The sequence below is a fragment of the Lissotriton vulgaris genome, chromosome 2_1 (genome assembly GCF_964263255.1).
Source record: "Lissotriton vulgaris chromosome 2_1, aLisVul1.2, whole genome shotgun sequence".
NCBI classification, from domain to species: Eukaryota; Metazoa; Chordata; class Amphibia; order Caudata; family Salamandridae; genus Lissotriton; species Lissotriton vulgaris.
Genome location: NC_141687.1, coordinates 2,063,755,622 through 2,063,783,450, shown reverse-complemented (window position 1 = coordinate 2,063,783,450; position 27,829 = coordinate 2,063,755,622). Strand labels below are relative to the sequence as shown.

General features: G+C 49.2%; 1 protein-coding gene across 2 annotated transcripts in view; it reads right to left on the bottom strand.

Annotated features, from left to right (window-relative positions):
* The window catches only part of DMXL2 (Dmx like 2), a 2,078,996-nt gene that overhangs the window by 1,014,322 nt on the left and 1,036,845 nt on the right, over positions 1 to 27,829 (bottom strand). For both annotated transcript variants that reach the window (XM_086958287.1, XM_086958289.1), the window contains exon 25: positions 25,423 to 25,614. In XM_086958287.1, the coding sequence (XP_086814413.1) occupies positions 25,423 to 25,614 (192 nt within the window). The remainder of the gene's footprint in view (positions 1 to 25,422; positions 25,615 to 27,829) is intronic.

Sequence of the window (27,829 nt, the reverse complement as noted above, 5' to 3'; positions counted from 1 at the left end):
GATCGGACAGGTTGTCCCAATGCCATGCCCACTGGAACTTCAGGTCCCACTGCAGAGCCAGCATATGCCATCTGACATGATGCACTAGCAGGATGCAGGAGGCCATCAGGCCCAGTAGCCGAAGGGTCATCCTGACCGAAACTCGGGATAAAGGCTGAAAGATCGAAATCATAGCCTGAAAATCCCGGACTCGCAGTTCAGGAGGATAAACCCGAAACTGCGCCGAGGCCAGAGCCACTCCGATGAAGAGGAGCTTCTGCAAGGGAATCAGGTGTGACTTCGGCACGTTGATGGAAAACCCCAGAGAGTGCAGGCGGTCAGTGTGAGAAGTTGGCCTGGTATATAATGCTCACTAATTCTAGTGATCACTTTGTACCATGCCAAGCAACCCTTATGATGATTGGTTGTAAGTCGGACAAAGCAGTCTTAGGCTAAACTCTGAAAGGCATGTGAAGCCAGCTGTATTACCATACACAACCCCCTTGAATACCAAATGAAAGGACACCACACAGATATATATTGAAAATATATATTGATTTATTAACTAAAAGTATCCCCTGAACTCTTTATGAGCACAGAAGCACAAGCGTTAAACACAAGACAGTTTAAAATATACAAAAGTTGCACAATATGGATGAGCCCTACGGGCCACCTAAACCATATACTAAGAAAGTGGTATAAGAGATACCAATCGGAAAGTAAACAGGCCTAGGGCCTTGGGAATTGCTGGAGCTATTCGAGACTAGCAGTGACTAAGTCGGGAAAGGCCCGCGGGACTCGGGTGCAGTGTTTAAAGTGCACGCACTCACCAATGCAAAGTTTATGGTGCGTAAAAAGTACAAAGTTACTTGGTTCGGAACCTTCCGAGTGACCTATAAAGCTGAAACTTGAGACACAGGCCCTAGAGGTGTGTACCAGTGTAGGAACACCGACGGAGCTGAGTTACCTCACCCACAGGAAGCGGGTGCACAGGGTCGAAGAAGTGTCGGGTTTCGTCACGCTGGTCGATGGTGCTTGGAGCTGGAGATGCTGCAGGCGGCTCGATGTGGAGAGTTCCGGTGGATCCAAGGGTGGATCTGAAGATGTGAAGACCTGAAAGCAGAGGGGACAATGTTCAAAGTCACTAGCCAGTGACTACCGTGGAACCAGATCAGAACCAGGCGATGTCGGGTGCAAACAGGCGTTGAGGTGTAGCTTCTCTCTGCAGCCACGTGGACACCGGGGGTCGAGGACGTCCAGGAGTCGGTCACGAGCTGTCCCACGCAGGCTTCTCGCTGTTGGCGGTGTCGGAAACTTGTTTGTAGCAAACAGGCCTTGGCTAATGCAAGCCACACAGGAATCGAGAAAGGCTTGTTACTCGGACCAGCAAGGTCTGAGCAGGGTCTCCTTTTTACAGGAGCCAGGGAAAGTCTGGAGCAACCAGACCCGCAGTGTAGTTCGTAGTTGTAGTCGCCAAGATGGCCGCTGACCACGTGGCTAGTGGCAGGGATGGCGCGTCAAGTGGCACAATGCAAAAGGGCCCCACACAGATCGTGGAAATGCTGGGGGGCTGATCTTCGGTGCAAGGGCTGCTCGGTGGTGGGGGTTCTCAGTCCCCAAAGCACAACGTCGAGAATGCCTCTGGTGCTGCGCTGTCAGCTCTTCGGGTGTCTTCCAAGATGTCCGGTCCCACGTCTCTCGGTGCCTCCACGGGTCCCTTCTTTGCAGGGACTGTGAATCGGGCTGTGAGAAGTCTGGGTCTTGTCAGGCTCCGTGCTCGGGCTCCGGCGGGAGGCGGCGGCAAAGCAGACGTCGATTCGCTGGTTGGTGCCTGCTTTCGCAGGGTGGCCACTCCTAGGCCACAAGGGAGATTCTCTTTAGTCTTCTGTGCAGCAGAATGTAGAAGTCCAGTCTTCTTCTTTGTGTAAAGTTGATTCAGGATGATCTGCTGTGTAATGGCACTGCTCCCACTCTTATTCCCAATCTGAGGGGTGGATCACCTACTAGGTCCCTCCTCTGGGTGGAACCAGGAAGGGGGGCGGTTACACCCCCTTTCCTTTGTCCAGCTCCTCTCCAGGCCTGGGTCTGGAAAGTCCCAGGACCGGTTTGGACTGGCTTATGCACGGGGACACCTTGTGTGCCCCGGACATGTCTCAATCTATTCAGCCCTGTCCTACCCAATACACAAAACCCTGTCTGGGGTGGTGCTCGCACCTCCCAAGGCAGGAAACCCTTTGTCCAAGCCTCCCTCGCTGGAAGGACTCCCAGCAGTAGGGGGTCAGGCTCGTGTCTGTGGTGGCAGCATCCATTTTGTGATGCTGAGGCTTTGGTTAACTTTAACCGGGGTTAAGGCTACACACATGTCGTGTCCCTCTAGAAGGGTGGAATGCTATCCCCGACGACAGAACTGTCGAGGGAATAGTATTCCAATTCGTATGACACCTTACTCGACATGTTTTGATAAAGCCAAACCAAAGATAGCATATAACCGCGAGGATTATAATGCACTTAAGAGTATATGGTATGGCAATATCCCGGAACAGCTTAGGGAGTGGTTCCCGACAGCTGCAGACAGGCTCAGCTCATGCTAGAGCACCATCTCACATATTTCCAAGCACTCTGCCTCCAGGATTGATGAGGCCTTCCATAGGAGTGGCTGATAGGAACATATGTGTCCAGTTTAAGGTCAGATATAGGGATACTATATCTAAGTAAGAGGTGATTACACCAACTTACCCCAGCTGAGTGATCAGCCAGTTGTGTCAAAATATGGAGGCCAGGCCAGGGGTGGCACAATACATGCTGCAGCCCCTGGTAGGCCCTGGGTACACCTATGCCCTGGGTACCTATGGTACACTGTTACAGGGGCCTATAAGGTGAACCAATTCCAATTGTGTTATGCACCTAAGGTACATGGAGTCCATTTTAAGGAGAGAGCAATCAGCCTGGGGCCCTGAATAGCAGGATCCCAGGCCAACTAAGTCAAAAACCAGCTAAACACCAGGCAGCAAGTTTGGGGGTAACCATAGTCAGATATCCACCTTCCTACATAACCCCCCCCCCCCCAAACGAAAGGAGATAAGGCTATCCTTGACCAGGTAAGCCTATATTGCCTAAGTGGCCATATAAGGAAGTACCAGCTCTGGCTTGGTAACCCCCTGTCTCATGGTCCACTAAGCAATCCCTCACCCTAAGGGTATCTGAGGGTCTCCACCATAGGGAATCTCTACCTGTGGTGTGTCTTTGCAAAGTCAAAGGCTGGTGTTGAGATGGAGTACTGAAGTGAGTTTCCTCTGTAGGGCTCAGCTTCCTCCAATCACTCTCTACCATGTGTGCCTTTCTTTCTCTGGCTGAGTTGCACTGTGCTCTCAGGGTCAACCTCTGGCTACCTAAAGCTGGAGGCTGAGTCCCTCTGTTTGGCTTACTGGAGGGACAGTTCAGGTTTGGACCCTTAGGGTCCCAGGTTTGGCTGTGCCCAACAATATCCATCTGGGGGAGGTCCCTAACTACTTTTAAGGGGGATCCCTCAGGAGTTTTTAAAGTTTGCACCTCACTAGGGCTACTAGTTTTGGTGCCCCTAATCTGTTGATGGGGGTGCTTTATTTGACAGGGGGCCCTTTGGGTCTCACTGTCCTTCTTGTCCTCTGCAGCCCTGGGGTGAGTAAGGCAAGGTAGAGAGGGGCAGGTTACCTGCTCCAGACTGGGTCCCACCTGAGAAGGGTCCACTGCCATCAGAGGCTCTGTCAGGCCAGGCCTAACAACCTCTGGGACAGTTCCTTCATCAGGGGTAAGATCAATTCCCTGAGGAGGCTGATCCTTTCCTAATGTCCTCTGGGTGACAGGTCTGCGCTTTACAAGTACACAAAATACATAAATAAATAAATAATGTCTGGTGAGGGGGAGATTTCTCTTCCTCCTCCATGCTCTCAGTTTGGGTGGAGTGATCCATCATTTCAGGCTTCACTACCCATGTATCAGTTTGAGTATGGGCTGTGGCCATCACAGCCCCAAAAACCTTTTCAGGAGGAGACTCAGTTTGGGTATGGGCTGTTACCAGTACAGCCCTGATACTCTTTTCAGGAAGGAAGTTAGCTAAAGATGGGGCTGAGGTTTGCTCAGCCCTCCCAACCTTTTCAGGAAGGACATCTTGGATTGGGGCTGTAGCCATCACAGCCCCACTAACCTTTCCATGGACATTTACCATTCTAGAATGGGTTTGCTGTTCAACCTCAGCCCAGGCTGAGATTTCCAAATCATTACCCAGTAGGCAATCTACAGGCAAGTTTGCTGACACTGCCACTCTCTTTGGGCCAGTGACACCTCCCCAGCTAAGATTGACTACTGCCATGGGATGATTGGTTTCCATGCCATCAATGTTTGTCACCTGATATCTGGCATCAGGTAAAAGTTGCCTTGAGGGGACTAGACATTCAGCCACCATGGTGATGCTAGCCCCTGTGTCTCTGAAGGCCTCAACTTTCAAGCCATTGATGAGGGGCTCCTGTCTATACTTGCTCAAAGTGTTTGGGCAAGCAGTGAAATTGGCAAACCCCATGCCAGTCTCATAGACAAGAGTATCTGAGTTAGGGGACCTGGGTAGGCCAGAGTCCACCTGTCCTCCAAAAGTAAACCCACCCAAATTCTTGGGGGTGCTCCCACCACCTGGGGGACCACTGCTAACAGTGACAGGAGGTGTTGGAGCCTTACCTGGAGGTATATTCTCCTTATTGCCATTCTTGGGACAACAGCTGTCTGTTTTGTAATGCCCAACCTGTTTACAGGCATGACAATAAGGCTTTTTCTGGGTTGAAGAAGTGTCTTGGGACCCACCCCCATTCTTGGAGTTTTGGGGCCCTGGGGAAGTCTTTTCCTTACTTTTATCCCCACCCTTCTCTTGAGGCTTGGTAGTCTCTTTCTTTTGGTCACCACCCTGGTTCTTAGTCCTGATCCTGGTTCTGACCCATTTGTCTGCCCTCCTACCCAATTCTTGTGGGGAGGTCAGATCAGAGTCAACCAGGTGCTGATGTAGAAGCTGATTTTGACAATTACTTAAGATTTGCTCTCTCATAATTAAATTATACAATCCTGTATAGTCAGTAACCTTACTTCCCAGCAACCAGCCTTCCAGAGCCTTAGTGGCACATTCAACAAATTCAGACCAGTCCTGAGTCTGTGTCTTCTAGGTATCTCTGAACATTAACCTGTACTGTTCAGTGGTTAAGCCTAACCCATCAATCTGAGCACTCTTCAGGACCATGTAGTTTCTAGAATCCCCATCACTAACTGTGAGGAGTCTGTCTCTGCCTCTACCTTCAAAGGAGAGCCACAAGATTGCTGCCCACTGCTCCTGAGGGATCTGCTGTACCTTGCAGGCTCTCTCAAGTGCAGTCATCCACTTATGGATATCATCCCCAGCTTTGTAGGGGGGGCACAATCTTATTCAGGTTTCTTGTATCAAAAGACCTGTCTTTATCCTTAGGGATAGTGCTGCCACCAGTGGATCCTAATCCACTCTCTCTAGGCTGTCTTGCTCTAGCAAGTTTCTCTTGGGCCAGGGCAACCTCTAACTCTTGTCTCTGGATCCTCAATTCAGCCTCTCTTCGGGCTAGTCATCTCCCTTCTGGAGTGACCATGAGAACCTCTAGAAGCATGGGAGTTGTCAGAGTCACCTGAGCGAGTCCTTATCCTCCTAGGCTTCTGGTTAAGTCCACCTGGGGGTCTGAATGGGTTGTTCCCAGATTCAGTCCCAAATAGGCTTAAGTTAGCCTGGTTCAGTCTACTGACCAGTACCTGACTATTTCTGTCATCATCTGACTCACTGCTCCCCCTTCTGTCTCTTCTTCCTCTTCCTCCTCCTCATCTACCCGAGGAGCTCCAGTGATGGGGGCTTCCTCATCTACCAGGATTATAGGGACAGGGGCTTCTGCAGTGTCATCCTCAGAAGGATGGCCTCCTTCAGCATTCCCTGTGGGGTCTGCCTTAGAGGTCTTTAGAGTCTCAGACTGGTCCAAGATCTCTCTAAGGTGGTCTGTGGTAGGGAAAGGCCCTGTCCTCAGACCCCTTAAGACACAAAGCTGTCTTAATTCCTTAAAGGAAAAAATAGCAAATTTGGATGGTGCCCTTGGAGGGTCACTCTCAACAGGGACATTCCCAGTGGAACCCTCTGCTCCAGACATTGCTCTAGTGTGGGTGGATGTGTTGCAATCTACCTACACTGGTGTTTACCTACTAAACCTATCTAGTAGTTGTAGTCAGGGTGTGCTACTCCCTTTGCTCTACAACAACTAAGTTCAGTAGAACTTAAGTATACTAGTCTTGTTTTATATGTACCTAGCAGGTACCTGTATGATCTTTCAAATGATAATCTCAAAGATTGTAATGGTAAAACAACAGCAAGCTCAGATCCCAATCCGCTGCTCACCAATGTGAGAAGTTGGCCTGGTATATAATGCTCACTAATTCTAGTGATCACTTTGTACCATGCCAAGCAACCCTTATGATGATTGGTTGTAAGTCAACCTTATAGACCAGTTATCCTAGTGGTAACGTGGATAAAGCAGTCTTAGGCTAAACTCTGAAAGGCATGTGAAGCCAGCTGTATTACCATACACAACCCTCTTGAATACCAAATGAAAGGACACCACACAGATATATATTGAAAATATATATTGATTTATTAACTAAAAGTATCCCCAGGACTCTTTATGAGCACAGAAGCACAAGCGTTAAACACAAGACAGTTTAAAATATACAAAAGTTGCACAATATGGATGAGCCCTAGGGGCCACCTAAACCATATACTAAGAAAGTGGTATAAGAGATACCAATCGGAAAGTAAACAGGCCTAGGGCCTTGGGAATCGCTGGAGCTATTCGAGACTAGCAGTGACTAAGTCGGGAAAGGCCCGCGGGACTCGGGTGCAGTGTTTAAAGTGCACGCACTCACCAATGCAAAGTCTATGGTGCGTAAAAAGTACAAAGTTAGTTGGTTCGGAACCTTCCGAGTGACCTATAAAGCAGACACTTGAGACATAGGCCCTAGAGGTGTGTACCAGTGTAGGAACACCAGCAGAGCTGAGTTACCTCACCCACAGGAAGCGGGTGCACAGGGTTGAAGTAGTGTCGGGTTTCCTCACGCAGGTCGATGGTGCTTGGAGCTGGAGATGCTGCAGGCGGCTCGATGTGGAGAGTTCGGGTGGATCCAAGGGTGGATCTGAAGATGTGTAGACCTGAAAGCAGAGGGGACAATGTTCAAAGTCACTAGCCAGTGACTACCGTGGAACCAGATCGGAACCAGGCGATGTCGGGTGCAAACAGGCGTTGAGGTGTAGCTTCTCTCTGCAGCCACGTGGACACCGGGGGTCGAGGACGTCCAGGAATCGGTCACGAGCTGTCCCACGCAGGCTTCTCGCTGTTGGCGGTGTCGGCAACTTGTTTGTAGCAAACAGGCCTTGGCTAATGCAAGTCACGCAGGAATCGAGAAAGGCTTGTTACTCGGACCAGCAAGGTCTGAGCAGGGGCTCCTTTTTACAGGAGCCAGGGCAAGTCCGCAGTGTAGTTCGTAGTTGTAGTCGCCAAGATGGCCGCTGACCACGTGGCTAGTGGCCGGGATGGCGCGTCGAGTGGCACAATGCAAAAGGCCCCACGCAGATCATGGAGATGCTGATCTTCGGTGCAAGGGCTGCTCGGTGGTGGGGGTTCTCAGTCCCCAAAGCACAACGTCGAGGATGCCTCTGGTGCTGCGCTGTCAGCTCTTCGGGTGTCTTCCAAGATGTCCGGTCCCACGTCTCTCGGTGCCTCCACGGGTCCCTTCTTCGCAGAGACTGTGGATCGGGCTGTGAGAAGTCTGGAAGTTTGGGTCTTGTCAGGCTCTGTGCTCGGGCTCCGGCGGCGGCAAAGCAGACGTCGATTCGCTGGTTGGTGCCTTCTTTCGCAGGGTGGCCACTCCTAGGCCACAAGGGAGATTCTCTTCAGTCTTCTGTGCAGCAGAATGTCGAAGTCCAGTCTTCTTCTTCGTGTAAAGTTGATTCAGGATGATCTGCTGTGCAATGGCACTGCTCCCACTCTTATTCCCAATCTGAGGGGTGGATCACCTACTAGGTCCCTCCTCTGGGTGGAACCAGGAAGGGGGGCGGTTACACCCCCTTTCCTTTGTCCAGCTCCTCGCCAGGCCTGGGTCTGGAAAGTCCCAGGACCGGTTTGGACTGGCTTATGCACGGGGACAACTTGTGTGCCCCGGGCATGTCTCAATCTTTTCAGCCCTGTCCTACCCAATACACAAAATCCTGTCTGGGGTGGTGCTCGCACCTCCCAAGGCAGGAAACCCTTTGTCCAAGCCTCCCTCGCTGGAAGGACTCCCAGCAGTAGGGGGTCAGACTCGTGTCTGTGGTGGCAGCATCCATTTTGTGATGCTGAGGCTCTGGTTAACTTTAACCGGGGTTAAGGCTACACACATGTCGTGTCCCTCTAGAAGGGTGGAATGCTATCCCCGACGACAGAACTGTCGAGGGGATAGTATTCCAATTCGTATGACACCTTACTCGACATGTTTTGATAAAGCCAAACCAAAGATAGCATATAACTGCGAGGATTATAATGCACTTAAGAGTATATGGTATGGCAATATCCCGGAACAGCTTAGGGAGTGGTTCCCGACAGCTGCAGACAGGCTCAGCTCATGCTAGAGCACCATCTCACATATTTCCAAGCACTCTGCCTCCAGGATTGATGAGGCCTTCCATAGGAGTGGCTGATAGGAACATATGTGTCCAGTTTAAGGTCCGATATCGGGATACTATATCTAAGTAAGAGGTGATTACACCAACTTACCCCAGCTGAGTGATCAGCCAGTTGTGTCAAAATATGGAGGCCAGGCCAGGGGTGGCACAATGCATGCTGCAGCCCCTGGTAGGCCCTGGCTACACCTATGCCCTGGGTACCTATGGTACACTGTTACAGGGGCCTATAAGGTGAACCAATTCCAATTGTGTTATGCACCTAAGGTACATGAAGTCCATTTTAAGGAGAGAGCAATCAGCCTGGGGCCCTGAATAGCAGGATCCCAGGTTAACTAAGTCAAAAACCAGCTAAACACCAGGCAAAAAGTTTGGGGGTTACCATAGTCAGATATCCACCTTCCTACAGTCAGCCGTAGTCTGGAGGTGATAGCTGACTGTGTGAGAAGTCGGCCTGGTACACGATGTTCACTATTCTAGTGAACACCTTGCACCAGTCCAAACAACCCTAATGGTGATGGTTGTAAAGTCAACCTTATAGATCAGCTATCCTAGAGGTAGCGTGGACACAACAGTCTTAGGCTAAAAGACTCTTGAGGGGGTGTAAAGCCAACTGTTTTACCATATGTAACCCCTTGAATACCAGATGAAAGGACACCACACAGGATATGTATTTATTCACTAACACACTCCTCTGAACTTTTTATGAGATCAGAGGCAAAAGGACATAACAAGTTACACTTAGAAATACTTTAAATAGCACAATTTACAGTTAGGCCCTAGGGGCGCGTAAAACCATATACTAAGTAAGTGGTATAAGAACCACGACACGGGAAAGGAGTAGGCCTAGGGCCTAGGAAAACGCTGGGGCTACACTATCTGACCCTTAGGTTAGGAGTAGGAGGCCCACAGGCGGCGCGTGCTGAGTCAGTACTCTCACGCGAGAGTCAATAGAAAGTCAATAGGAACGTAAAAGGTAAGTAAATGAAGATTTTGGACCCTTCCAGTCTAGCTAGAAGGATACAACTAAAAACCTAGACACTTGGATAGTCACTACCCTTGAGAGCACCAAAGTACTCGCGTTACGTCACCCACAGGAAGCGGGTGCATATGTGTGAAGATATGTTGGGTTTCGCCGTTGAAGTCTATGGAGCCTGTGAAGAAGGATTCTGCAGGCGACCAGGAGGAAGATGTCTGGGTGGATCCAAGGGTGGATCGAAGATGAAGAGGACCTGAAAGCAGAGGGGACAGAGTCTAGGTCACTAGCCAGTGACCGGGTGGAACCAGGGTAGGAACCAGACATCGTCGAGGTGCAATCAGGTGCTGGGGTGAAGCTTGTAGTTGCAGCCACGCGGACCAGGAGGTGTCGAGGACGACCAGGTGCTGGAGAGGAGCTGTCCCACAAAGGATCTCGCAGATGGAGGGGTCGGCTTCAAGATGGGAGCCAACAAAGAGCTTCTGGTGCCTACCAGGAGGGTCTGAGGTACTTCACCATTGCAGGGAAGCAAGGGCCAGTCTGGAGCAACCAGACCAGCGATGGATTTTCACAAAGGATCGTCGCCAGGGGCTCCTAGCCAACGGGCCAGCAACCAGACAACACGTTGAGCAGAACACAGGCAGAAGGGCCCCACGCAGATCTCGTGGAGTGTGGAGGGCTGGTCTTCGGTGCAGGTGGAGCTCGGTGTCGGGGTGTCTCAGTCCCCAGGGCACAGCTTCGAGGAGGCCTCAGCAGCTGCGCTGTTAGCAAGTTGTCGACTTTTCAAGGTACCTGCTTCCACGAGTCCCAACGCCTTCCACGGGGCTCAGCTGTGCTGGAGTCGTGCAGTGGGGTCAGAGGGATCCAGGAGGCAAGGACTGGTCAGGCTCTGTGCTCAGGTTCCGGCAGGAACGGGGACGGGGACAAAGCAAGCCGTCGAGTTGCTGGATGGTGCCTGGTTTCCCAGGGTGGTCACTCCTTGGCCACAAGTGAGATTCTTCAGTCTTCAGCTTGGATGAATGTCGAAGGGTCCAGAGTTTCTTCTTCAGTCGATTCCAGGATTAATCTAAAGTCTCCTGGGTCAGCTCCTACCTTTATACAATTAAAGGGGGCTGGTTTGCTCACTAGGTCCCTCCTATGGGTGGGACCAGGAAGGGGGGTGGTTACACCCCCTTTGCTTTGTGCAGTTGCGCGCCAGAGCTGGGGCTGGAGTGCCCCAGCAACCGGTTTGAACTGGGGTATGCATGGAGCCCCTAGCCTGCTCCAGGTAGTGTCTTATTCTATTCAGCCCTCCCTGTCCCAATACACATCCTCCTGTCTGGGGTGGCGCTCGCACCTCCCCAAGCAGGAAACCTATTGTCGAAACCTCCGTGACTGGAAGGACTCCCAGCAGCAGGAGGTCAGACTTGTTTCTGTGGAAGCAGCATCCATTTTGTGATACTGGGGCTCTGGTTAACTTTAACAGGGATAGTCAGAACTAACATGTATTCTCCCTCTAGAAGGGTGGAATGCTACCCCGTCGCCAGAATTGGCGAGGGGGTAGTATTCCAAAGTGTATGATACCTTACACGACATGTTTTGATAAAGCCAAACCAAAGTTAGCATTAACTGCGAGAATTATAATGCACTTAAGAGTATATGGTATGGCAATATCATAGAACAGCTATAAGGAGATGGTTCCGAAAGCTGCAGACAGCCTCAGCTCATGCTAGAGCACTATCTCACACATAACCAAGCACTCTGCCTTCAGGATTGTTAAGGCCTGCCATAGGAGTGACTTATAGGTTACTATGTGTCTATATGTAAGTAGGTATAGGAATACTATACCTAAGCAAGGGGTGATTACACGACCTTGCCCCAGCTGAGTGATCAGCCAGTAGTGTCTATTTTAGTGGCCAGCCAGGGGTGGCACAATACATGCTGCAGCCCCTGGTAGGACTTGGTTACACCTATGCCCTGAGTCCCTAGGGTACACTTTTACAGGGGCTGACAAGGTGATACAATTCCCAATTGTGTATGTACCTAGAGTACATGGAGTCCACTTTACAGAGAGAGCAGATAGCCTGGGGTCCTGAATAGCAGGATCCCAGGCCAACTAAGTAGAAAACAAGCTAAACACTAGGCAAAAAGTTGGGGGCAACCATAGTCAGGTATCCACCTTCCTACAGACTGCATGGGGAGAACACGCCTTTAACAACCACTCGTCGAGATAGGGGAAGACTGAAATCCCCGATCTGCGCAGATGAGCTGCAATCACCGCCATCACCTTTGTGAACACCTGAGGGGTGCTGGTAAGGCCAAAGGGGAGCACAGTGAACCAAAAGTGCTTGTGGCCTACCGTGAACCGCAGGTAGTGCCAGTGGGCCAGCAGGACGGGGATGTGAAAATAGGTGTCCTGCAAGTCCAACGCCACCATCTAGTCTTGCGGGTCTAGAGCAGACAAGACCTGAGCCAATGTGAGCATCTTGAACTTCTCCTTCCGGAGGAAGCGATTGACATTCCGAAGTTCTAAGAAAGGAAGCAGGCCCTTGTCCTTCATTGGAACCAGAAAGTAGTGGGAATAACAACCACAACCTACTTCTGGCGTCGGAACATGCTTGATAGCCCCCTTGGTCAAGAGGGCCGCAACTTCCTGCTGGAAACGTGCTAAGTGATCCCCCGACAGGCGGTGGTACTGAGGTGACATGGCTGGAGGGGTTATCTCGAAAGGGAGGGAGTAGCCCCTTTGGATAATTTGCAGCACCCACTCGTCCGAAGTGATGTTGCGCCAGTGGGGGAGATGATGGCGTATTCAGCCGCCGACTGGTGTTTGATGGGCCTGAAAGGTCGGACTAGAAAGGCTTTGCAGTGCATGCTGCGGGGGTGGAGGTGGACTGACCCGCTGGCTGGCCCCCTGAAACGCCTCGACGGTTCCCGCGTCCGCGGCCACGCTGAAGTTGTTGCTGCGGTGGCCTGTGGCTCTGCAAACGCTGTGGGGCATCCCTTCTGTGGCCCGAAAGGAGCGAAAAGCAGAAGGTGGAGGAGGCCGAGTGGCCGACAGGCCCAAGGACTTGGCCATAGCCCAAGAGTCCTTTAAAAGCTCCAACGCACTGTCTGCTTTATTTCCAAAAAGGCGAATGCCATCAAAGGTCATGTTCATCAGAGTGTTTAAGACATCCCCTGAGAAGCCAATTGTTCTCAACTAGGCGTGGGTCCTAAGCACCACCATTGTGGAAATCGATCTGCCCAGTGAGTCAGCGGTGTCCAGCCCACAACATGAACTTTGCTGTGTCTCTCCCGGCCACAATAGCCTGGGAAAGTACTGTCTGGGCCTCCTCCGGGCAGTTGGGCAGCACTTGCGCAACTGTATCCCACATATATAGTGTTGGTGTTTAGGAATACTGTCCTTGTTTAAACCTTTCTTCGCTCTTTCTGCAGGCGTTTATGATGATATGGTGTTCGACGTGGCAGTTGGGGAAACGTTCTTGAGGGGAGTAGGGGGCCTCTGGACTGATTTCTCACAAGTGTCTAAAAGCACAAAGCGCCAACTGTGGTTATCTGGCAGCACAAGACACACCTTCATAGTGACCGCAATGGAGCACAGGTCGGATTCAGGGACCAAGTTAGGCCTGCTGAATAAAGTACAATAAATCCTGATTTGTGTACTACCATGAGATCTTTTGTCGAGGATGCATCATGCAATGGCAGTTCCGGAAGAATCTGCGGGGCAGGGATGCAGAGTTTTGCATCATCAGAGAGAATGGTGTCGACGAGAGTCATGCAATGTGAAGTCCTGAGTTGAAGATGCATAGCACAAGGGCAGTGCTGATGCAGCTGCCAGGTGATGAATTAAGCTGTGTCAGATCTGCTTACTGGACCACAGCTGGGCTGGCTGTGCACCTTCAGGACAACTTCCAAGTTTTCAGGACTGGAGTGGCACCACTTCGGGTGCAAGACTCACAACACGTAGAGTCCAGGTGCTGGGTTCAAGATGGTTGGAGCCTTTTTTGTCTGAGGCCTACCAACTAGCCCTTAGAGTTACTCTGGTGGTCCAGGGATCAAGATCCAGATCCAGGTCCAATCCTTTTACTGAGGCAGCAGAGTAGCAGTTCTTCTTGGAGAGCGACACAGCAACACAGCAGTCCTTCTAAGTCTTCTACAGGTCCTGAAGTGAAATTAATAGTCTGGTCTGAGGGCCCATTATTATTACCGGGTGTCCACTTTGAAGTAGGAGAAGGTTCTGGAGGTTTCCTCACCAAGGTGTATGGAAATTCCTGTCTCCCTGCTCTAGCCTCAGCTTATCTGGGGTAACATAATACTAGCCTAAAAACAGTTGTGAGCATTCGATAGGCGACAGCTCCTTCCCCCCATCAGGTTAGAGATGGTCCATCGTAGCAGCTTCTATTCCCCTTTGTCTCACTGTTTGGGAGCAATAAACAAAGACCAACTGTCAGCAACACCTAGTCATGTGAACAAGGCTACAGGCACCGAATGTCGCAAAATAAAAATGTTCTTGGAGGGGTTATTTTCAGTGTAAATCAGGTGTAGTTGGTCTAGCAATCCAACTTTCTATTTAATATTTACAAATCATCCAAAAAGTGAAAAAAGAGGTGATCCTAAGGCATACCGATCAAAACATCTTTCAATATTGTTATCATTTCTTTTTAAACATACACAATTAATTCATCACAAACAATATATACTAAGGGATCAAATTTCACCAATACAAAATTCATACAATATCACTGTAGAACCCCACTCAAACAATCGAATATGAATTGGATCATACAATGACCAATGTGGAAATATATCCTCCTGACTCAATATTTACATCTTACTATTAGATGTTGAAACAACCACAACATTGATGCAGGCTGATGCAGCTAAGCTCTTGAATAAAGTAAGTTATACAGGATTAAGGGACACATAGTTCTAGAAACTTTAGCAAATACATTATGTTTATCGTGACAGGCTGGATAACCCTGTTTTTTTTTTATTGGCACTTATGTTTAAAGACATCAATTCAATTCGAGTGGGATACGTATTTGAGATTTGGTACTTGTGGTATGTAAGTGAGTTGATGCTTGTTTCAAAATCTAATAGTAAGATGTGTTTATGCTTATACATTTTTGATTGGTGGTCAAGTTGTCGGTAAGATATGGTGATATATTTATCAATGATATTGTTGGATAGTTCACAGTTTGTTGTACAAATTTGGTGGCACATGTTGGGTTTTTAGTTGATTTTTAGTCATGGTTGGTTAAGTGTTGTTGACACATCGTTTATGAATTTGTTTTGTATTTTAATAGATGTTTCAGGGGTATGTTCTCTTTTTTGGGGCAGTTCTGCACTGGGTCCTGATGATGGTCTTGTGGACTACTTGGACTTAAGCGACCGAAATGTCGACATTTTCTTCTCTCTGACAGGATTTGTAGAGATAATTAATGTATATGTCCTTTGGATTATTGGAGTAATCAGGAAGGGACTTAACTGGACTTCAATGTGTATATGTGGGCGACAACTGCCTGGGGCAACCTGCCTTCAGAAGCTAGTTGTCCAGGTAGTGGAAGACTGGGATCCTTGACCTCCGAAAATGAGCTGCAACCACCATCATCACTTTTGTGACCACACCGGGGACACTGGTAAGCCTGAAAGGGAGCACAGCGAATTGGAAATGCTCAGTAGATAACACCTGTGGGCTTTCAGGAAGGGAGCGGGAAAATAAGCGTACTGCATGTCCAACGCTGCCATCCAGTCTTCATAGTCCATGGTCAGACAAACCTGAGCCAAGGTGAGTTTCTTGTATTTCTCCTTCTTCAGGAAGGTGTTGAGGATTTGCAGATATAAAATGGGGTGAAGGCCTCTGTTGTTTTTCTACACCAGAAAGTAGCGGAAATAGAAACCATGTCCTACTTCGGGTGCTGGCACCCCCTCGATGGCTCCTTTGGCCAACACAGCTTTTACTTCCTGAAGGAGAAAGAAGAGATGGTCCTCAGTGAGCTGTTCTGGGGGATTGTGGCAGAAATGGAGGGGTTTCCACAAAGGGAAGGGTGTATCTCCTCCAAACAATTTGGAGCACACACTTGTCTGATATTATTGCTTGCCTTTGGGGCAGTTGGTACTTGATTCTGCCAGCAACAGCATAGCTGTGGTGTGTGGAGGTCATGCTAAAGGGGATTAGAGGCTGCGGAAGCCGCAGGAGCAAAAGACTGGACAAAGCACTGGCTTAGGTTCCAATGTCCTCTGTGGGAGATGAGTCCATGACCATGAAAAGACTGGGGTTTGGCAGGTACTGCAGGTGCAGCTGGGAACCCCTACCGTAGCCACAGAAAGGGCGAAAGGAGGAGTGCAGCTGGCGTAACACCAGGGAAGAACCCAAAGAAATAACAAGCACATTGGCAATTGTTGCACCACTACACAGTACAGGCATATCACCTATTTTGCATAAAAGGGTACACACTCCCTGGGGTCCGACTGCCATCAAGCCCCCATTATCGCAAAACTATTAAGTCCAATAGAGGGAAAGCAGCCCCATGTTTAATAATATTCCATTCTTTTCGAGCAGAGATTCAACAAAAAAAATAATTGTAGGGATGATCAGGAAATATTCCACAATAGTTCACTGAAATAAGTGAGATATCCAAGCCAAACATTTTAAAATTCCTTTATTTTGTTGTCTCCCTAAAATTTCCAAACTGTGCAATATGCAGATGGCCCAGCCAACACATATTTTCTCTTTCATTGGACTTCATCAGGACAATCATTAATGCTGTAAATTCAGTGATGAAACGATATTCCAATGATTTATACGCTGTTCAAGCACATCAAACTGTTCAAATCACCCATGTTTTTCGCGGGTCTGCATAATAGCTCACTAAACCAGCAGCAACTGGCAGTAGCCCAACTTTCTATAAAATGCTCAAGTGCTGAAGAACAAGTTACTTACCTTCTGTAACGATATATCTGTAAGAAACATAGGTTAGTTATAGATACCTTAACTTAGAATTAGCCCCAGGAGTCAGACTGGATCCGGAAAGTTTTTCTGTGAGCAATACCCCTGCGCGTCTGAAGGTGGCGTCAGGTGACTCTGCGTTCGTCGTTGTCGTTGCCGGGTTGACATTGCGATAGCTTCATAGACGCCGCCTTCGCGCGCTGACGTCAGTTCTGTACACAGCTTTCCACGCCAGAAGCGCAGAGCCATGCAAGACACTGACAACGGGTGCACAAAACTAGGGCCCTGAAAGGAAGTCCTTAACACTAGAAATCAGTTCGCAGAACGGGGAGGATGGGTAGGGCGGTAAGGAATCTATACCTAACCTACGTTTCTTACAGATATATCGTTACCGAAGGTAAGTAACTTGTTCATCTGAAAGAAACAGTTAGTTATAGATTCCTTACCTTAGAATACATACCCCAGCAATGCCAACCCCGAAGGTGGGTCTGCGAACCAAGTTCACACCAGAAAGTCCTGGAGTACAGCACGGCTAAAAAAGCGGTCTCTCTCTGGACTTGGCTGTCCAGGCAGCAGTATTTAGTGAATGTGTGCAGCTATGCCTCTGTAGCTGCCTGACAGATGTCATTAAAGGGAACTCTCCGTCCCAAAGCAGTGGTGGCTGCCGTCGCCCTGATGGAATGAGCGTGCAGTCCTGCTGGAGGTTCGTTCTTTGCCTAAGAATAGCAAGTTTTGATGTACTGAACGACCCACCTGGAGATGGACCTTTCTTAGCGCCCACGTAACCAACTAAGAGCTGGTTGTCCACTCGGAATTGCTTTGTTCAATCCTGGTAGAAGGAAAGCGCATGTTTTGGATCTAGATGGTGGAGCCTCTCTTCCTCTTTTGAAGGATGTGGAGGCAGAAAGAAGGTGGGCAAAGTGATGGTTTGGCTAATGTGGAAAGAAGAAACCACCTTGGGAAGAAAGGTCTAATTATAAGGACGACCTTGTCCGGATGGACTGCCAGAAAGGGAGGCTTGGAAGAAAGAGCTTGTAGCTCACTTACCCAGACAGAAACCCCCCAGACACCTATACTGTATAATAAGGTGTCCAGCAGACTCTAGGGAGGGAGGGGTCTGGGATAAAATAATGAACTGAGAAGAGACTGTCAGGGCTTTCAGGTTTTTTTCTCGATCTCTCCTTAGCGCTACCCTCCATCTTGCTTTACAAGAATGGTGATTGAAAGACCTAAAAGGAAACTGGAAAGGAAAGAATAAAACACAACTTTTATCCTGTAATACTCTCTTCTCTACAGTTATTTCTCATTACATCAATGTTCGTTCCTTCCCAACCTATCCTTCTATCCTTGACCTTTGCTTCTCTTCTATCGTATTTTCTAGTTTAAAACTTCTAGATGTACTCTGCAATTTTCTATAAACTATCATATATATATATATATATAAAAATATATATATAAATATATATATATGAAAATTAAGTTAATAATGCAGAGTATCTTTTCTCTTTTAAAGATCTATCTGGAGTAGAAGAATTGGTAAGTATTTATTCTCTGACCTTTTAATTTACATCACCTACTGATTGCCCTTATTTCTTATTGCATCGTCTATAATAATTTTTAAGTGGAACAAATACAAGATAACTTAGCTCTACTCAAAGTAAATTAAACAGCACGTCGAAACTGCCAAAGCAAGGTGAAAAAAGGAATAGCTAAGAAGACTCTTTCTAAATGAAGGCAGGAAGTACTTCTTGGATTCTCTGAAGAGTAGTACATATACCGGTTAGCTCCGTTGTTTATTTTTCCCTATTTCTGACATGCTCGGGAAAGGATTTTGATGCGCAGACTATGAGGAGGGAAAACTCGAGACACTAGCCTTGGGAAAAGGAAGTCCGAATCCAGACAGGCTACAAACCAGAGATTCTAGCTGCGCGACAAGAGAGATGCAAAAACCACCTGACTAAAACTGCTCTTCAGGGAAAGGTGCGTACTCACTGATTTATTTCGGTGAAGTTCACCGAGTAGCTCGAGCGCAAGCTTAATGTAGAATCTTGGGACAATGGTTTGACGCTAACCACTAGAGTACTACTGAGGGGCCATTTTGGCATTCAAATCGTGCCAAGCTTCTCCCCAAGAACCACTTGTCACTCTTGAGCTTCTTTTTGGGGGGTTCCGATCCAGCATTCCGCAGGCTGAGTAGTCCTGTGTTACTTGGGTCCTGACATAATTTCAAGTCCCACTGGGGCATTACGAAGGGAACAGGAGGAAAAAGATGAGTAATGCCCTTAAGAAATCTTAAGTAATCTATTTACAACAGGGCACTTGAAAATAGAAGGCTGATCAGGAAGCCTAAGGAAGGGTGAAATAGACAAGAGGTAGCCTTTTTAGAGTGCCCAGAGCAGAGCACTGCTGGGCCAAAGAAAGGAGAAACAAAAGAAACTTAGAAAGAGGAGCGGAAAGATGATCCACAGCCTTTGCTGTGCACCATGCCTCAAATTTCTTCCATCTGCATGCATATACCGTCTTAGTGGAGGGACGCCTGACTGCCAAGATAACATTGCAGACTTCGGGAGGCTGGTCAAACGACGTTGACTGAAGCCGCTCAATCTCCACACAAGGAGATGGAGGCTGGACAGGTTCAGGTGGAGGACCTGCGACAGAAGATCCTCCCGAAGAGGCAGTCGGTTCGGAGGATCGATGACCATGTTGTGCAGCTCGGGATACCAGACTCCTTGTGCCCAATCCGGAGCCACAAGAATGACTTGGGCCCGGTCGCGCTTGATCTTCTTCAGCACTTTGGGCAGAAGTGGTATAGGCGGAAAAGTGTATAGAAGACCGCAACTCCAATTGCGACCAAAAGTGTCGCCTAGTGAGTGCCGCCTTGGAAATTCCAGCGCGCAGAACTGCTAACATCTTTTAGAGGGCGAAAGATCTAAACAAGGCTTTCCTCGCTGCTGAAAGAGACCTTGCTCCACCTCCGAGTGAAGAAGTCATTCATGATCCATCCTACACCTGCGGCTGAGTTTGTCCTCCCTTGCGTTAAGGGAACCTGCTAGGTGTTGAACCACCGGAGATATGCCCTGATGTTCCAGCCATGTCTAGAGGACGAGGGCCTCCTGACATAGGACCCATGAACCCATTGTTGCAGTACCACATGGCGGTGGTGTTGTCCGTGAACACCTGCACTACTCTTCCCCGGATAGAGGGAAGGAAAGCATTTAGTGCAAGAAGGATCGCCCGAAGCTCCAGAATGTTGTTGTGGAGCCCAGATTCCACTGGAGACCAGAGGCCTCTGATCCCTGCCTCCCCTATGTGGCCCCCCATCCCAGAAGTGATGCATCGGTCATCACTGTGAACTTGAGGAAGGGAGAGGGATCTTCTGTTGACCTAATCCTGGTTCATAAGCCAGCACTGCAATTGGTGTGCAGTGCCCTCCGAGATCTGGATGCAATCAGACAGATTCCCCTGATGTTGTGCCCACTGGAACTTCAGGTCCCATTGCAGAGCCTGCATATGCCATCTGGCATGGTCCACCAGCAGGACGCAGGAGGCCATCAGACCCAGCAGCTTGAGGGTCATCCTGACCAAAACCCGGGATAGAGACTGAAAGATCAGAATCACAGCCCGAAAATCGCAGACTTTTGAGAAGGGGTCAGGTGTGACTTCGCCACGTTGATGGAGAACCCCAGCGAATGCAGGAGGTCGGCCATAGTCTGGAGGTGGAAGACGACAGCCTAGGGCGAGCCCGCCTTCAACAGCCAGTCGTCGAGATAGGGAGGAAGACTGGAACCCCTGATTTGCGCTGATGAGCGGCGACCATCGCCATCACCCGAGGGGTGCTGTTAAGGCCAAAGGGGTGCATGGTAAACTGAAAGTGCTTGTGGCCTACCGCGAACCGCAGGTAACATCGGTGGGCCGACAGGAAGGGGATGTGAAAGTAAGCATCCTGTAAGTTCAACGCTACCATCCAGTCTCCAGGGTTCAGGGCACACAAGACCTGAGCCAGCGTCACCATTTTGAACTTCTCCTTCCGGAGGAAGTGGTTGACGTGCCTGGGATCCAAGATAGGACGCATGCCTTTGTCCTTCTTGGGCACCAGAAAGTAGTGGGAATAGCAACCACAACCTACTCTGGGACAGGAACGAGCTAGATGGCTCCCTTGGCCAAGAGTGCAAAACGTCTTGAGGAAGAAGGGCCAGATGATTCTCCAACATACAATGGTACTGAGGTGGCATGGATGGAGGGGTAGTCTCTATCTGCAAAACCCACCTGTCCAAAGTGATGGTGCGTCAGTGGGGGAAGTGATGGTGAATCCTGACGCCCACTGGCGTTTGGTGGCCCTGAAAGGATGGATTAGGAGGGTTTGGAGGCTGCTGCAGAGGGGGCTGTGGTGGACTTGCTCACCTGCTGGTCCCAAGAACCACGGCGCTAGTTCCCATGTTCCCAGCCGCTCAGAGGCTGAACAGCTTGTGCTGGACTGTGGCTCTGGGTGAGAAGTGGCGGGGCACCCGTTCCGTAGCCGCAAAAGGCAGACTGCGCAGGGTGGGTGGTGGAGAGGCCTAAGGACCTGTTTGGTAGCCGGTGAGTCCTTAAAGTGCTCCAGCGCGTTGTCTGCCTTGTCGCGGAAAAGGCGACGGCCATCAAAGGGCATGTCCATAAGAGTGGATTGGAAATCCCCGAAAAAACAAGTCGACCTCAATAAGGCGTAGCATCGAAGGGCTACTGATGTGGAAATCGTCCTGCCTAGTGAGTCGGCAGTACCCAGCCCACAGCGGATGGTAAATTTTGCTGCGTCTCTCCCTTCGGCAACCGCCCAAGAGAGTACGGCCCAGGCCTTCCTCCGGGCACTGAGGCAGCACTTGCGCAACTATGGCCCACAAGGAGTGGGTGTAACGGCTCAACAGACATGCAGTGTTTACCAACAGCAGTCCCAAGCTGGAAGAAGAAAACATCTTCTTCCCTAGATGATCCAGCTTCTTGGACTCCCTATCCGGTAGAGCGGTAGGGAATGCACCCTTGGAGGTGGAGGCTTGAACCACCAAGCTCTCAGGGGTGGGGTATTGGGAGAGTGAAGTGGGGTCGCCCGGGCCGGGTGGTCAAGTCGAGCAATCATCCTGTCCACAGGAACCCCTGTGTTGGGCCTGGACCAGGTGCCCAAAAGGATGTCCTTCAGGGCTTCATTAAACGGCAACAGGGGATCCGAAGAGCTTGCCGCCGGTTGAAGCACCTCTGTCAAGAGGATAGTCCTGGCTGCCACCATGTAGTACTGGAGTAGTGTGGCTCACTGGTTAGAGGCGGCAGACCCAGGACCAGGGTTCAATTCTCGACGCGGCAGGGTGTTGGGCCAATGTCAGCGGGCTCGATAAATCTCGCCTCGGTGCAACTTTAACCATGGGTCCCACTCAGCAACTCTGGGCAATAGCTTGCTTAATCTCCACAAACGGCCCCATCAACGCCGGGGATGCCTGGCTTCACCTTGGAGGTGCCCAGCAGGGACCATCTCACAGGAAAAAAGCCAGGACGGGTTCCCCAGCATTATACAGCGCCAGGAAACCTACGGGTAGGAGTGCGCTTTACAAGCTCAAATACATACACATAAATACATACATAGGTAGCTCGAGGTGGGGAGCCTCGGCCGCCCTACTCAACACCATTGAGTACAATGCTCCCTCCTCAGTAGCCATGGTAGGAGGAGACAACATGCCTAGGTCTGGTGAGGTATCAAGACCACTGGCTTGCCACAGTTCCTCTCTCCAGTCCTGTTCATAAACTAACTGGTTGGTTAAAAGGTCCCCAGACCTCTCCTAGTCGTCCTCACCCTCCCTCCGGCTGCCAATCTGGTCTCAAAGAGCCAGTGTAGAACAGGGGCAAAAAAGTACCCGTCCGGCGTCGGTCGATGCTGGTCCGGCTCTGTGCCTACCTCTAGGTGGAGGCCAGGGTCGACGTCCGCTGGGGACACAGCAGACGCAGGCTGCAGACGTGGTGCCGGTGGAATCGGAGCCGGGTAGGCATAATAAGGTCGATCGGCACCGATCCGGATCAGGCCTGGATCCAAGGGGGCCCTGCGGTGCCGAGGCCGAAGCCGCCAACGTTAAAGGCCCAAGGCCCCCAGCCAAATCTGCGGGGCGCGAAGGCATGCCGGCGGAGTTGGGTTGCTCACAGATGGCGTGCAACACTTGGTAAAACTGATGAAGCTGGGCTGGGGTCTCATCAGGTCCCGGGAAGTGGGAGAAACCTGGAGCCGAAACCTCCGGGCTCCCCATGCGGAGCCACGGGAGGGGCACCACTAGCGTCCCTCGTCGCATTGGCTGACTGACGGGGAGAAGTCCAAGAGCAACGATGCTTCTTCGACTTCTTCTAGTGCTTCAACTTACCTAACCCCGAGTGTGAAGACTTTGATGAAGAATGGTGGTGGCATTGTCACCGTTCCTTCGAACTCCTGCGCGACCGGGACCTCGAACAGCGCGGAACCCTCTTCCGGGCCTCGAGAAGCTTTCGGACCGCTCCCGCAAAGACTTTGGATTCATGGACCGGCAGTCGGAGCACGACTTGGGGTCGTAGTCACGCTCCAGGCAGAAGAGGCACACTAGGTGCGGAACCTTCACCGAGATCAGTCGGCTACAGGAACCACAAGCCTTGAAGTCAGGCATCCCTCATGCACTAGGAGTCGTACTACAAAAATGGTGTTGACAAAAGTTGAGAAATAGTCAGTCAAAAAGTGACTGGGGGTACCGCTCTGTTTGGATCTGCGCTTGCTGGCGTGGAAAAATAAAGAACCAACGTCAGAGCGAGCGATCGGCATCTATGTAGCTACCGAACCGTCATCCCGGTGACCACGACGCCACCTCTTACACGCAGGGTTACTGCGGACGAAAAACTTTCCGGATTCCGTCTGATGCCCGGGGTAATTCTAAGGTAAAGAATCTATAACTAACTGTTTCTTTTAGATTCGGCCTTATTATCACTGGACAGGAGAGAGCCAATGAAGGGCATGTCCATCAGAGATGACTGGATATCCTCTGAGAAGTCAGTTGATTGCAACCAGGTGTAGCGGCATAGTGCCACCATGGAACTCAAACCCTGCCAAGCGAATCACTGGTGTCTAATCCACAACGGATGGCGAACTTTGCGGAATCCCTGTCATCAATAATGGCCTTGTTCTTTACGTCTCGGGCTTCTTCCAAGAACATGAGCAGAACTTGGGTAACCGTGTCACACAAGGTGTGGGGGTATTGACCCAATATGCATGTGGCGTTCACCGACCACAATGCGAGGCTTAGCAGTCGAGGCCTGTAACAGCAGAATATTGGGTTCTGGGTGAGGAAAGCTGCGTCCCTAGGAGTGGGGCAGTGACAACAGGCAATCATCCTATGTACTGGAATGCCTGAGCAGGGCTTGATCCACGTCCGTGAAGGTTTCATCGAAGGGAAACAGAGGCTCCAAATGAGATAGCATTGGCTGATTCATCGCTGTTAATATGTTGGTCTCCACGTGGACGGAGGAAAGCTGCAAATCAATCCATGGCAGGTCTTGAAGGAGAGACCAGACCAGCATCTGGAGATGTGTCCAGTTTACTGGCATCTCCTAGATCCTCATACCAATTGTCATCTTGGTAGAAGATGGGCCATCGCATCAGATGAGTCAAAGTACTGGTGGACAGCGTCATCACCACCATCCCAAGTCCAATTCCACCCTACGCCTGTCACAGGTTGATGTGGACCAACCTGCACCAGGGTTGATGTTGAGCATTGATGCCGTCTTGGAGTAAGGCAGGGCAATGGTGTTCAAGTCATTGTGAGGACACTCCAGCGTAGTTCTTAGCGTTGGTCCGGATCTGGAGGAGGATTCGGAAGCCTCAGCTAGAGTACCACGAGGAGCCTGCTCCAATACCAGCTGTGTCCTCCGGTTCCACGTCTCGGCTCAGTGGGGCCTGAAGACACGTTAGAGGGAGGTGGGGGCTCAAATATAGACTGCTTGGCCACATAAAACTCCTTAGGTTGGGAAGGGGTTGCTCCGGGAGACGCAGAGTGGGCCCTGCCTCTGGCTCTGCAGTAGGAGTACGGGAGCGGAGCCTAGAAACACAAGATCAATGGAGGAAGGCGAAGTACGCTTGGACTTCTTGTGCTTCTTTGACTTACCCAATTTTGATGATGACTGATTGCGAACGAGACTCCGTGACCAGGTTGTTGATCTTCCTCTGGATCATGACTAGGAGTGACATAGTGTTGTGCTGCTTGGAGCTTCATCTGGCGCTCCTGGATTGCCTTTGGGTGCATCGACAGTGGGCACAGCCCTAGAGGCATGATCTGAACTCAAACAGACCAAGTGGGGATCAGAAACAGACATCTGTCAGTGGCATCCCCAACAAGGCTTACAACCTGTGGGTTTGTAAGGGGACATGTCCCTAGCACACTGGGAGAAAGTTGCTCAAAACAATAGAATTAATTTTTTTAAAGATGCTCAAAAAGTGAATAGGATAGTTCTCCAGGACTGCGCTGCCAGCACAGAAAGAAATGATCTGATGTCAGCATGCCATGGTGGCACTTTCCCGAATCACATAAAGGGTTTAGTACATAGCTATTTTGCAGATTCAAACTTTGTGAGACCATAGTTTGACATTGTTTGGTGCAAACATTACGTCTTTCACGTTCTCTATTTCTACCCATGACCAAAGAGTGGAGTCATTGATGCATTACAGATAACATAATATGTTGCACTGAGGCTAAAAACGTTTCCAAATTTGAAAGTAAATGTTAATATTTATAATAGCATAATTAATATAATTTACAATGTTCAGTAGTTTACCTTTACATCTCTGCTTTCAGGATGAGGCGGTGATTTCATTTGCATTATAGTGTAAAGAATATCGTGGATATGATTATTTAAATACAGAACCGGATTGGCTATGACAGTCTTGGTTGCTGCTATACTTGCTGAAAGCAAAGGTAGTGTTGTTGGCAATGGAAGCGGAGACTGCAGTTGCTTAACAGTAGTTTCCTGAAGCGAAAAAACAGGGTCATTAAATGTTACATTACCTGCACTCATATACATTCAAAGTATTAAAACAACGAGTTATGAATGTTTTTAATATTTGCTGAACACGAACGTGGGTCTCTTTTCATCCCAGTACCACATCTTTGCATGGGTGACACTTGACCCTTGGAATTCATTGCAAGACCGGGGGCTACCATTATGCATAACATCTTTTTATACCACTTCGCAGCACCTTCAAATAACTTTCAAACAATAAAACAATCCAGGACACTGTAGTGCATAAATAGCCTCAACTCAAAGCACTCTTCCTCTTTTAAATGCGAGATAAGTACCTTCCATGTTCAGTGTTGACACAGAATTGAGTATTAAGTTGTATGCTTTTACTACATTTTGCAAAGATTTTAGAGTATTTGTATTTATAATGTATGTGTGCTAATTTACAGAAGCATGGTTTATTTTTTCATATGTAGAACATTTTAACGTTTTGCTATTTTCGTAATTGTACGCTTTTTCAAGAGGCTTGGAGGCGAATGCAGAGGAATGTTTAGATTTTAAGAACGTATGTGTTGGACATCTAAGAGAGTTGGGGACGAGTAGGCCTCTTCTCGGTATTGAGGGAGTAAAGACCATTTACAAGCGCGCACACGGTATTACCAGTGAGAATTGGGCGCAGGCAGCACAGAAGAGAAGGGGGTCTACTCATGCGCTGTTGCACAACAGGAGAGGAAGCCTTGACGGTGCACGCGAGGAATCTCGCAAGACCTGGGCATCGTACTGAATTGGGCCCAAATACATGTAGGTAATGGAGGATACACTGGGGCATATTGGGGAATGTATAGGCGGGTTTTAAAGTAACAGCAGGACCTGTTAAGGTTACGTTTTATGAGCAAGGTTAGCGATAAGGTCTGATGAAAGGTTTAAGAAGGAGTTGGACTAAGCAGATTATTAAGAGGTTTTCCATTGTTTGCTGCTAAGGGATAGATATAGGCATATTAGGATTATTTGTTTGGCCAGTGCTATTGAGCATGACGTTACTGGTATGAAGTCAGGGCAGAGTGGCAGAGTGTAGACATCTGGTGAGATTTACAATAAGGAAGAAGTGAGGAGATTAGTTCAGCAGGAATTGAGGAGTAAGGTGCAGGAGTCAGTTGACAGTATTTTAAAGTATAGAAGAGAACAGACTTGAAGTCTGGGGAGGAGTTTTATTTCCTGTTAGAGGAGAAGGAGATAAGGAAAGAGAATGGAGGTAAAAAGTTAATGAAGACGAGGCATTTGGAGGAGGGTCATAGAACAAAGGATATTTTAAACTCCATCAAAAGAAGGTGTGTCCTTTGTGGCACACTAGGAAAAGGTGTCCTTAGCAGCACACCGAGAAGAGGTGTCCTTTGCGGCATACATGGAGTAGAGAGTATAAAGGCAAAAAAATATCTGACAAAGGGAGGTGAAAAGTGGGATAAGCACATATTGGACTTCCAACAGGAAGATGTTTTTGATGAAGAGTTTCAGAAATTTGGGAGTGAAGGTAAGGTAGAGGTACTCAGAGATCCTTTGGGTGAGGAAATGTTTTCCCCAGTTGGTATTAGTCATCCTAGGACGGGTGACTGATGGACCATGTGGGTAGGTTCACAAAGGAATGGATAGACAGACCTTTGGAAAAGAAGGTGAGGCAAGTAATGAGAGTGGAATACTCTAGGTCAGTTATTGTGGAAAAGGTGTCTAGTACTCACAAATTGGTTCCTAAGTTGATCAGTTTTTCGTTTCGGCTAGGGAAGGATCCTAAGATGGGTCTGGTGCGCTTGTTGAAAATATGTCAAGACAAACTGATGGATATATTGGGCCCTTTAGTCAGGATTTTAGAGATGGCGGAGAAGGCCCATCCTAATGAGACTTCTTTAGATGTGGAGTTACTCAGAGGATGGAGTCAATGAGCACTGGTAATGTTAGGGAATGTGAACGCTGGCTAGCTGGCAGAGAAAAGAAAGGCTATACTCATGAAGATAAGTTCCAAGTCGAAGGAACATGGCTCAGAAGGAGCCTAGTGAAAATGCTAAAGGCTTGCTATTTGGTGAGGGCCAGGTAAAAAGCCTCGGGAACTATGTAACTACATTTACGACACTGGATAAGGCTCAAACATGGGAAGAGTTTTTGGTAGAGGAGTTTTTTTGTAGTCCCAGTAGAATGGAATCCACTACTGGCCGAGGGTTACAAAGTTCCCAAT